The sequence below is a fragment of the Stegodyphus dumicola genome, chromosome 11, assembly GCF_044657685.1.
Source record: "Stegodyphus dumicola isolate Sdum_Otavi_A_Nest chromosome 11, ASM4465768v1".
Lineage (NCBI taxonomy): Eukaryota > Metazoa > Arthropoda > Arachnida > Araneae > Eresidae > Stegodyphus > Stegodyphus dumicola.
In genome coordinates, this window is record NC_140778.1 from 122,224,488 (window position 1) to 122,237,628 (window position 13,141).

The window sequence follows — 13,141 nt, forward strand, 5'->3', positions numbered from 1 at the left end:
TTTTTATTCTGAAATGAGTGAAGTGAAGGTTTCAATTCTCAAAATTTAGAGTTCAGGTTACGAATTACCTACGTCATCTGAGCACTGCACAGGCCATGCAAGATGGATTGATCTAGAAATGATGTAATTCAGAGAAAATTTTGTGATTTTTAGAATAGAGAGGGGAAATTAAGGGGTTACCCTTTAGTTAAAATTATAATATTGATTTATATATTTTTTATCTTACACACACACATTATACTAGACTGTTTTTAGTTTATAATTAATTAACTTTTCAGCAACATTTTTCACGGAAATGGTTTTGGGATATTCTTATTGTGAAAATTTCTATAATACTGTATATATTACATATTTGTTTTGAATAACCAGCCTAAAAATTGTGTGTATATGATAAAAGTGTGATATAAAATATCACACAGTTTGTCTTAACTTTATGCACATGTCGAGAATATCTCTTTACCTGTCTTTTTTTTTTTTTTTTTTCTGGTATTTTAGATAGCAGGTAATTATAATAAACACAATTTATTCTGATTATTCCATTTCCATAATTTATTTTATATGTAGTTGTATTAAGCAAAACCATATGATATTTATAAAAGAGGTTACAAAATATTTCATTTTCTTTTGAGCAGGTGAATACTATTTAGTGCGAGTGGAAATATGCAGTAACTGTGATTAAATATTGATGCAAAATATATCAGAGGCGAAATTTTATTATTGTAAAAATTGTTATTAATCAGGAGTAATTTTAATTTTGTTTTATGTAGCTACTTTACTAAATATTGTCCATCAGTCAAAAATCTTGGATGAAATATGAATTTGAAATAATCTGAAAGGAATAAAATTAGTGATCTATTAAAAAGTGTAAAATTGTCAAAATAAATAGAAACTCAATTTTAATAATACCGATTCACCGAACAAAAATTATTTTAAAACCTGATACGAAATGACCGAACCCTTTATTATTGGGAAAAAAAAAAAAAAAAAAAAAGGACAATGAATTAAAAAAAAAATATTATTGAGTCAAAATGTAAAAAATAATATGTGTTCAAGATATCTAATATTATTAAATTATATATATTCTTATTGTACCCCAATATAAAGCTAAGATTTTTGTGAATTTTAGGCTTTTTTTAATGTTTTATTGATGTTTTATGGGATTTATTGTATGACAAAAAAATGTCCGAAGTTACTTTTATTGATACGAGTATTTTATCCATTTAGTCCTCTACTAAACTTGAAAGAATTTTTTTTTTTTTTTTTTAACTACTTAAATTTACTACCATAGCGCGACTTTACTACTATGCACACGTCGAGAATATCTCTTTGAATGAATAATGTCTTCCGCTCTTTCCGCTGTTTCGGAGGCGCAAAAACTGGACAAACGGGTGAAAGGCGAAGGACGGTACAAACCGTGCCATGTGACGTTCAATGTTGAGGTATTGGATCAATGATTTTAGAAAAACTGGGAATAATTTGTCATATCTCGTTGCATTAAAATTTTAATCAGCATGTCTTTTAGCAACAGAAGAAAAGTACATTTATTTTCTTGTGATAGTTTACAAATAAAATTGGTTTCTATTTTCGCCCAACTGCTTTTGTTTGCATCTGTTTTGTGTATACCTGTCAATTTGTTATTACCTAAACAAAATACAAGCAAGATCAGTTCTCAACTATCGAAATTAACGTATGATATTATCAAGCCACCCGATCATTTAGAAGGAGTGAAAATGGAGAGAGATGGACATTTAAACAAGGAATTCAGGAAGGAAGTTTTGTTAGGAAACGAAAGTCAAAGCGGAACACATGATGAACAGCTTCTCATATCAATACATAAAAAGTAAAACTTATTTTTCTATTTATATAGTGTCTGGGAAGAGATATGTGAAGTATAAAATAATGAATTTTCTTTAGTTTAAAACTTTTTTTTTTTTTTTTTTGCATAAAGAGCAAGAGAACATAGAAAGGTATCTTTTTCTTGTAATAAGATTTATTTTATTTATTAACATTACTTTTTTCCTTTAATATATCTATTAACATTGCGTTTATATTTTAAAAGCATTTAATTGAATGTTAAACTGAAACTCTGGTAGTTAATCATATTTTTATGAAATCTTTTACTGTTATTTTAGAATTTTCCATAATAAATTTTTAACACTGCTTTGTTTAATGATCCTATTTATGTACTGTAAATGTATTAGAATTTTTCTAACTTTTTTTTAAGTAAGGTGTTGCCATGATAACGCATTATCTAGAATTCTATACAATCATAGTAAACTAAATCATAGTTGTAGTTAGGATTTTCAGCGCCTGGGGACAAGTGAAGATTTCATGACCTCGTCCTGATTACCAAGAGTGGAAAACATTTAATTCTAATATTTTGAACATTAGTTTGGCTTCCTCTGAATGGTGTGATTGGGAACAGATGTCCCTTCTCCCTAGCTATGGCACTTAATTTAATTTGATGATAATAGCACATATATATATGGATCTAACAGTATATCATTTCTGTGTCATTTCCTGTATTGTTAATTTAGTAGCAGAACTTAGTTGCACATAAATGTGCACATATGTTTTTATTATTCTCATGTTATGTTGAAAGGGAAGTCCATATATATATATATTTAATTTAAATTTCTCAGTTTTAATTTGCAATTTGAAAAATTGAATTAATCTAACAGCTCAAATCAGTTTACTTACAAAAAAGCTTAAAAAAATAAAAGTAAGACATTTTCTAGTTAATGCAAAACATATTTTCATACTGCTAAATTCGGTATTTTTAAAAATTATACATATTTTGAAATTTGAAGCTGCATATATGCATCAAACAGAATTCTTTATTTTTGACAGATTATAATTCTGTAATAAATCTGAAAAGAAATGGCAGGTTTAAAGAATTCCTTAAATTCTACTTGTCCTAGCAGCACTGTATTTTACTTATTTGATAAACCAAAAATAATAGATACTTTCTTGTTAAAGTCACCATCACTTGTAGTCGCCAAAATTGGCAAACTTAATCACCTAATCTGTAACATGTAAATTTCCACAGAAAAGCCAGTTCATTATTAGATTAAAAAAAATTTTGAAATTTGCCAGGTTGTAAAATACAGTGTATTTAAAATTTAAATGTATGTAATTTAGATATGAAATTTGTATTTGAATCCACAAAGGAATTTGCATTGTGGATATAGAACCTGTTTGATTTTTTTTTAGGTCAAAATATTCTACATTTTAAGTTTTGAGCACAACTCTATTTTTCTTTTTTATATTTGAGCTTATGCATATGTAATAATTTAGAAGTTATTGACACAGAGATGCATTAAGAAGTAGCTGCAGAAAAGATGTTAGTAGTTGTACCAATATAACCTTTTTTTAAATAATTAGTAACATGAATTATACATCATAATTGGACACAATCTATTTGCCTATTTTTGTTCATATTTTTATCTAATTTGCATCTTCATAACTATTAATTTCAATGAAGTAAAAAACATGGTGTAACAGGGAAGAGCAAGCTGCTTGGTAGGATAGGATAGAAGAGAGAGAGAGAACACAACACGTTCAAGTGGAATTCTTAATTCAGAATGATGTGGTTTTAGTTTATTTTGATTTTGATTGTCTAATAGTAACCTTCTAAAATTATCATTAGCTGAAGCCTCATGTAATTAGCTAATGTAATTATGTATGTCTCATGTAATTATCTAGTCTTAAGTAGTCATTAGCTTATGCAAGAAACATATGACAGATAAATTTTCAAAAAGCAATTTAGAGAAATTTGCTATAGCCCCATTCACAAGAGCAGATTTGAAGGATGGTGAAAACCTGTTCTTCCAATGTGTCCCATTCACATAACAAACAAGTATTAACTGCCTCTCGGAATTAGAGATAGAATTTAGTAGAATGCTCCTACCTCTCTGGAGCAGGGCAAATGGGGAGATTTTACAAACAATTTCCGTGATTGCACAGTTCTCTTAATTTTAGTAAACAACATGGCTGGTGTGCAACTGACTACTTGCTGTACTGTACTGTCAGTTGATAGATATATATGTATGCTATAGCATCCAAAAAACATTAGATGGAACCATACGAGGTATGGAAATTTATAAATGAGTACAGACAAGTTTATCTGATGCTGGGGTATTCTAGAAATACCGTTCAGATTAAAACTGAAGTTAAGACACTCAGATGTGCATATCAGCTTCAATGCAACAAGGAGAGTGGGTGCCTTTTAAATGATTTTTTTTTTTTATTTAAGAACTTCAATCTATTTTTTATGAATATTATTAAATGGTTTTGTAAGGCAAAATGATTTTAAGCTGAAAAAAAATTTTTGCCAGTAATTTTTTTTTAATTAAAATTTTTTTGGAGAAAAATTTAACAATTAAAATATCCTTCTTCTCGTATAATTCTCGGTGTTTCCCCCTAATTTATTTATTGTATTTATTAGTGTTCATAATAACTTTAATGATCGATTTTGCTATTAATGAATAAGTTTCTGAGGAAAAATAAACACATTTTTAGGTAAAACTTTGAAACAAATATGATCTCGATCACATTTTCACTTCAAATAATTCAATTTTTCTTTTCAGTATTTCGAAAAAATCCAGCCTTTTTTCTATAAAGTGTATAATTTTAAGTAAGTAGTAAAAGTATTAAATAATTTAGTTCATGTCTATATAAATTTTAGGACTTTATGTAAAGGGATTTATCAAAAAAATGGCTAAAGTGCAGAATCGCCCACTTATTTGTTTGGCGCTTTTTACAAGAGTAAGAAGAATTGGATTTTTCTCAATTTTATCTGACTTTTTAAGTGAAAAATAGGTCGATGTGTACATGGATAAAGTCAAGAATGTGCACAATGCCATTTTTGTGCAATTCTGGGATGTTTTTTAAAGTGAAAATAGGTCGACGTGTACATGGATACTGAGTATGTGTAATTCTTAAAAACGCTACAAGCAGTGGGCGATTCTGCACTTTCCCCCAAAAAATGAAAAATGAGAAAACACAGCTTAAAGAATGTAAACTATCTAAATAGTCATTAAATCATTTCAAATTTCTTAAAAATTTTATTATTGAATTTCATTACATATGTATATATAAAATAAAATCTAGTGCTATTCAATTGGTTACATAAACATTAATCACAAGCTTTTATTTGAAACCTTTTCTGGCCAGAAATATTGCAAAAAAAATAAGGAAATGCAAGTAGAATTTTTTTTTACCTGTTTTTGTTTTGTGAAATACTTTCAAACAATTTTAATACATGAATTAATTATATCTTTTCTAAAACATTTATAATCAATATTAAAATGTTTATAATTAATATTAATAATAGTAACTTGTCGTTTTATTCATTTTTTCAAAAAGCAAAGTTTGAAATTGGAACAGACATGAAACATTTTATTTAAAAACATTCATGTGTGATTTCTTTTCTTCTTTTAACCATTTGGTCTCGTATATAAATTGCATTTTAAATTATTTTAGATGTATTTTAATTAAAGTTTGTTCCACACAGTTTTCAATAATGCTACAGTCAGCAACTTGATAACTTTCATCATCAAGTTGTGCTTGTCTTATCACAAATAATTTCAATTTTTGAAGAAGCATAGCAAAATTGATAATACGCATAGAAATATTTGCTGAGCTGAATATATATATATATAGATCTGCCAGTTTAAAAGTGAAAAAAAAAAAAATTTCCCCAACCTGACTAATATTTAAATAAATCAGTTTGTACACATAAACAGAGTTTACTGATAGTTGCAGTTGCATTCAATTATATTCCACTTCTTTTACACAGATTTTTTAATAAGTTACTGAAGCAATTAAGAAGTGAAAAAAATAAACACTGGGGAGTGGCATTTAAAAGGCTGTCAAAATTTTTAAAAGCCTTTTTATGCCATTTATTATCATAAGATCATTTCAAAATTTCTCTTCAGCGTAGTACGGATATTAAGTATTTTTTGGAGGAAAAGTTAAAAATTGGGAATTTCATGAATTTTGCGGTAACAAGTCCTCAAGAATATCTGGGGCCAGTGGTAAAAAATGGCTGAAGTGCAGAATCGCCCACTTATTTGTTTGGTGCTTTTTACAAGAATAAGAAGAATTGGAATTTTCTCAATTTTATCTGACTTTTTAAGTGAAAATAGGTCAATGTGTACATGGATAAAGTCAAGAATGTGCGCAATGCCATTTTTGTGCAATTCTGAGATGTTTTTTTAAGTGAAAATAGGTCGACGTGTACATGGATACTTTAGTTTTTAATGACCAAATGGACAGAATTTTAGGATCCAAAAATGGCATGACAAAAACTCTGATAGTGTTTTATAGCAATGGCAAACAATGTCAGAAAACAAAAGACAAACATTAGAGTAAACATAAACAAATGTTAGAAATCCGCCAGTTAGATTCATGTTTGTGACATCATTGCTTGAGGTGACTTAGGCTGTGTTCAGACGGGGGCATAAAGGGCATAAGTGGTTAAAGCCGAACTGCGTTGGCAAGGCAACCAGTCTGTGCTATGTCACATAATCTGGTTTAAGGCTCGTGGCACAAGGTCCCAAGTTTTCAACTTTACGTCGAGTTTGGGATAAGCGTCGATCAATCAGAGTGAAGCTAAAACGAAACGGCTGTGTTTGTGACAGTGAAATTGTCTAAAGAAGACAATTTGAAATTGTCTAAAGAAGACAATTTCACTGTCACATCGAAGGCGACTTTTTTTTTTAATATGGAGCACATCATATCCGAATGATTTGTAATCGTATCCAAACGAAATAATAAGTTGATCTTGCAAGAAATCTATGATGATGATATACATTTTTTAATGAGTTTGCACAATAAATTGAAAAATATGGATGAAACTCGTAAAGCGAAAATTAATACACAACGTGCATGATCCTGTAGATGATTGATCCCATCCATTATTTTTCATTTTATGAAAATTCTTTAAAAAATGCATGCTTGCAAAAATTTTATTTTTTCTGTGTAAATTATTATTATTACTTTCTTTCTGTTTATTATTTTTGTATAAACTATTACTATCATTTTCTTCCCGTTTAATTATTTTTGTATTTAAGAATAAATTTATTGAAAAAGCTGGAAATATTGTATTGCTATTTGCTTCAAATGCTGATTTTCTTTCCAAACAAACTTCATGAATTAATTTTACTAAAACATCAAATCAATATCAAGAATTTGCTGTTTTTTTTTACAGTAAAAATATTACTTTAAAAAAAAAAAATTATTTTCAATTATTTAAGAACAGTCACAATAGTCAATTCAGTGGTGTGAGCTTTGTATAAGTAATAAAAGATTAATCTTTTAAAAAAATGCTTTTATGAATTCCAAGAAGGAAAAAATGTAGTGAAATATCCTTAAAATAACAGTCAACAGTCTAGACGGTTTTGTCTCCTGTTGATGTTCTGTTCTATTTTTTAATTACATTCTCCATGAAAGGAATTCACTTTTAATGAAACTGAATAGCACACATAACTCATAACATGGACTATAATTTAATGAATAATATTTGTTATTATTATCCATTCTTTATTAATATCATTTGAATGGAATTTTGATCATTAAATTCATGCTATTTCTCTGGTAGAAATTCCTGGATAAGGTATGAATGTTTATAATTTTGTTTGTATTTGAAGACTTGGGTACCTAAAATTTGTCATTGTGAAATTACTTTTGAGATATTGGCTGTAAATAGAAATATAGCATATGTTGAAATTAAACTCTTTTTGGTGTTTTAATATGCATGTCTGCCAATGAGTGAAGAATTGTCATAATTTGTCAGCAATTGAAAAATCATTAAAAATAATTACTTGTGACAACAGACATGGATGAAACTTACATCTATGACATCTCACAGCAAAGCAGAGTTTAATTTGAATTACTCATATGATGAACATCAGTTTGCAGAATTATCCACAAAAATTCCTGAAAGTTAGTGTTTACTATGTACTGTAGTCTCTCGAGTGTAACCCTCCTCTTTTTTTTTTCAGAAAAAGGATATGAAATTCAGGGGTGCGGCTTATACATACAAATTATTAGAAATAGATGTATAAAAACAGGTGGCAACACAGCAAAATGTATTTAATGATTGAGCATAAAATGCATTGTTGGGTGAACATTTCGTAGTACAGTCAAAAGTCGTTAATTCGGACACATATAATTCGGAATGATCTATAATCCGGACCTCAAAACTAAAAACTTTCTGCGCGTGCGCCGCGTTGACACATGCGCATAGGCGTTTACGCGTGCACGTAAGACCTTTTACGACTGCGCATATGAGTGTGCGCAAGTGCAGAATACGTTTTTGCGTGCGCATTTTATGTATAATGAACATATAAGCTGAAATTATCTAATTATCTATTTCAGTTAATGTTGATGATTGTGTCGTTCCTTAATTTTCGAATTGGATCCGGCTTATTATTTTTTGCAGACTGTAAGAGCAATTTTATAAAAGTAAGCTTAAACTTTCGATTATATTAAATAGAATTTCCGATATATATTTGTTAATATGTAAAGGATCTAAAGCGAAAGTATGTTTTGAAATCCGAAATCTGTTTATCAATTTCACGCTGCTCGGCGGGGGGATCGCCGCAGCGGGCGCGTAATGAATTGGAAGTTGATCTGTCAGCACTATCCTTATCTTCAGCGCAGATGTTTTTATTTTATTTGGCTTATAATTCCTTACCAAATGTAGTATTTCATCTCAATATGCTCTGTCTTTGATATGATTTAAAACAAGTTCCTCGTCATTATAATTCGCTTTCGATAGCGAAGAAAGTGACAGAGGTTATTGAAAACGAAAAAATTTCGATTGACAAATTAGTCAGTGTTCTAGACACAGCAATTTTAGGACTTGAACAGCAGAACTTTGTAACTGAACAAGAAATTATGTCTGTTTAATAGAATTAAAGAGAAAGTATTATCACATGAAACGAAGCAAAACTTAAACAACTTACATTGAAAGAAATGTTTAATAAAGTAAACAAATAAATATTAAGCTTTTTCTTTTTGCAAATTTTGATATCCTTTAGATCATAATTGTTCTTTATTTCATAAATTACGGTTTCATATTTTTAATTTTGTAATTTCTGCATGCCATCTTACGAGATTTAAACTGATGATCTATAATCCGGAATCGCCGAAGCCCCGACGAGTCCAGATTAACGACTTTTGACTGTATTGTACTAGTTGTGACTGCAGGTCATGGTGACCAATTGTGGGATGCTAGTACTAGTGATAATTGATACTGGTAGTGCAGCCAACTACTGTAGTGATCGACAGTGACAGTGAATAAGAAGTGCTAAGCACAGAAACATGTTCCTTTTGATTGGGGAAAAAAAAAATAATGTATGGTAAGTACTGTTTTCCGCTTAATTGCTTTCACACCTGCAAAATGAAAAAATATATACAGGCTATATGTCACTTATTCTCAAGATTTTTTTAATTAGTTATATTTAGAATATCGAATTTCTCCTAAGAGAAATTATATATCAAAATTGAAGAAGGTTATATATATACAGTCAAAAGTCATTAATCCGGACTCGTCGGGACTTCGGCGATTCCGGATTATCGATTTTTCCGGATTATAGATCATCAGTTAAAATCTGGTAAGATGGCATGCAGAAATTACAAAATTAAAAATATGAAACCGTAATTTATGAAATAAAGAACAATTATGATCTAAAGGGTATCCAAATTTACAAAAAGAAAAAGCTTAATATTTATTTGTTTACTTTATTAAACATTTCTTTCAATGTAAGTTGTTTAAGTTGCTTCGTTTTATGTGATAATACTTTCTCTTTAATTCTATAAACAGACATAATTTTTTGTTCACTTACAAAGTTTCCCTGTTCAAGTCCCGTTAATTGCTGTGCCGAGAATACCGATTAACTTGTCAATCGAAATTTTTTCGTTTTCACTAACCTCTCTGTCACATTCTTCATGTCTTTATCCATTTTTTGCAGCAATTCCACTTTTTGTTTGATGGACATTGAAACATACTTTCGTTTTGTACGATCCTTTGGGAGCTCCAGAATCAAAAATTCTATTTGACATAATCGAAAGTTCACGTTTACTTTTATAGTATTGCTCTTACAGTCTGCAAAAAATAATAAGCCAGATCCAATTCGAAAATTAAGGAATAATGCAATCATCAACATTAACTGAAATAGATAATTAGATAATTTTAGCTTACACCGTCCGTTATAGATTAAACGCGCACGCAAAAACGTATTCTGCGCTTGCGCACACGCAAATGCGCAGTCATAAGAGGTCTTACGCGTAAACGCCTATGCGAATGTGTCAACGCGGCACATGCGTAGAAAGTTTTTAGCTTTGCGGTACGGATTATAGATCATTCTGAATTATGGGTGTCCGAATTAATGACTTTTGACTGTATAAATATGCATATGCATGTTTATAGTACACTGGTGTGCAAAAATTAAGGACGATGTCGAAAAATTAGCATATCAGCTGAACGAAGAGGCAGAGTGGACAGAAAGACCAATCAGGAGATTAAGTAAGGTGATGTACGGTAGCACATGCGCAGATATGCATATAGACGTAATGGGGGAGTGACTGAGTAGTATAAAGCATGTTGTCGGAGTAAGGTCAGTATTTCTGGCAAAGAGATTGCACGCTGTATAGCAGTTAAAATCACACCGAGTTGCTGCCTCAGCGAGAAATGGCGAATAATCAATCTTTTAAACGACATCTGGATGCTTTTACCCGAGGTCGAATCATTGGGAAGTTGGAGGAAGGCCGCAGTGTGACAAGTGTGGCTGCAGAGTTCGGAATTGCTCACAGCATCGTTTCACGACTTTGAAGACAATTTCAAACTACAGGAACAGCTATTCGGGGGTCTAGTAGTGGTCGTCCACGAGGAACCACACCCACAGATGACCGGTATATTGCCTTACAGGCCAGAAGAAACAGGCGGCAGACAGCAGAAGGAATCGCTAGACACACGACACAGGCGACCGGACGACCGATATCGCGTTTTACCGTGGCCAGAAGATTGGACGATGGTGGTCTGTTTGCACGACGCCCTGTATGGTGTGTACCTCTAACGCCTGCCCATCGGAGAAGGCGTTCTCTGTGGTGCCGGGAACACCGGAATTGGAGAGACAATGAATGGGGACGAGTACTCTTTACAGATGAGAGCAGATTCAGTCTGAGTAGCGATTCTCATCGCATACTCATCTGGAGAGAGCGGGTAAGCCGCAATCATCCCTCGAACATCATTGGAAGGGACAGGTATGGAGGTGGCGGTGTTCTCGTTTGGGGAGGCATCAGGCTTGGTAGTCGTACAGACCTTCACATCTTCGACGCAGGTTCAGTCAACAGGACCCGTTATTGTAACGAGATTCTTCTTTCCTATGTGCGTCTTTTTAGAGGTGCTGTGGGTCCGCAGTTCCTTTTCATGGACGACAATGCACCATGTCATCGCACAGTAGCAGCTGAACAGCTCTTAGAGAGTGAGGATATTGAACGTATGGATTGGCCGGCACGATCTCCGGATGTCAATCCCATCGACCATGTATGGGATTTTTTAGGCAGACGCTTGGCAGCTGGTACCTTACCACCAGTAATGATTCCGGAGCTTCGATTGGCGCTGCAAGACGAATGGGCAGCAATGCCTCAACAACTCATTGACACCCTCATTCTCAGCATGGGCAGACGCTGTGAAACCTGCCTAGCAGTCAGGGGCGATCATATCCCCTATTAAAGACTGGATGTTTCTTTCTGGACACTCATCACAGGGATGTTTCGGCCTTCAGTCGCATTGCGCTCCATGCTACTTTTTCAATAAAGCTTCTTTTTATCCCTCTGATTTATCTTTTAGTAAGTGTTGCTTACGTTACTCATGTCCTTACGTATTGGGGATCTTATGGTATTAAATGTGTTGATTTGGAAAGCTTTTGTACAAAGTTATATTGAAAAAACCGTCTCGTCCTTAATTTTTGCACACCAGTGTATAGAGAGTACTACAGTACAATGCAGAAATATTCCATACTGCTTTTGCACAGAAATATGTGCCAGCCAAGTATTGGTCTTTCCAAAAAGTATCTCAAGACCATTTTGTTCTTTTTCTTTTTTTAGCCTGCTTCAGTTGCCTCTTTGTTTATAAGAAGGGCAGATAAGAGCATTCTGTTGAACCAGTAAAACTTTGTGGTGAGCTGAAAAAGCCATAACACAAAATAACGAAAACAAGCAGAGCGTGTGCAGGAAATCAATTGACTTGGAAAACAGCACGCGAAAGGTCTAGACGCATCCATGCATGTGCAAATTTAGCTTCTGTCATTGGCCACAGCTTAGACCCCCCCGGTCTTCCACGTATGAACGGAACTCCCATATTTTATGCCCTTATGATTATGCCTCTATGCTCTTTATGCCACCGTATGAACGCAGCTTTATGGGTTAAGGGATGGAAGACGATGTGCAGCTGAATCAGTCCTGAAGGCGAAACTTTGTATCCCCTTTTCTTCCTAATACAAATGATGGCTGTGATAAAGAGCATTGCATGTGAACGGGGCTTATAAGTAATTACTATGTTAGGGCAGAAAGAAGAAATGACCAAATTAAGATATAGAGTTAAGGGACTTTGCAAATCAAAGCTAGAATTTTGATTTACAGATTTTTTTTTTTTTCCTTACATATATATTACATATATAGTAGTATATGATATAACGTAATTTATAGCCACGGTTTTAAGGTGTGATAGAACATGGTGAAAGTAACTATTTTTGTAATGCGATCTTACAGTGGTAAGCGTAATGTGGTCATGCAGACAAAAAACATGGAAAATGAAAATTCATTTTAATATCAAATATTTTCAATAAATAATGTTTCATATTTACAGAAATTATTCAAATAAATGATTAGTAACTGTAACACATCATAATGATGATAGATCTCATTTATAAGGCACAGATAAATTCTTCTGAAGATCTTGTGATCAGAATTAATGTTGCTGCTGCAGAAGTGTGACATGTCCAGCATCTTTTAAAGTACATGTTTCTGTGTCACTGTTGTTATGAATTATTCCAATCAGTTATTGTTTAATTGAATAATTTTTGTAACTATCAAACATATAAATTTTTGTAACTTTTTTTTTTAAAATTAT

General features: G+C 32.0%; 1 protein-coding gene across 1 annotated transcript in view; it reads left to right on the forward strand.

Moving 5' to 3' along the window:
- Positions 1 to 1,359: 1,359 nt before the first annotated feature.
- The window catches only part of LOC118188143 (45 kDa calcium-binding protein-like), a 33,701-nt gene continuing 21,919 nt past the window's right edge, over positions 1,360 to 13,141 (forward strand). Inside the window, exon 1 of the mRNA XM_035358497.2 lies at positions 1,360 to 1,840. Coding sequence (XP_035214388.1) covers positions 1,512 to 1,840 — 329 coding nt within the window. The 5' untranslated portion in view covers positions 1,360 to 1,511. The remainder of the gene's footprint in view (positions 1,841 to 13,141) is intronic.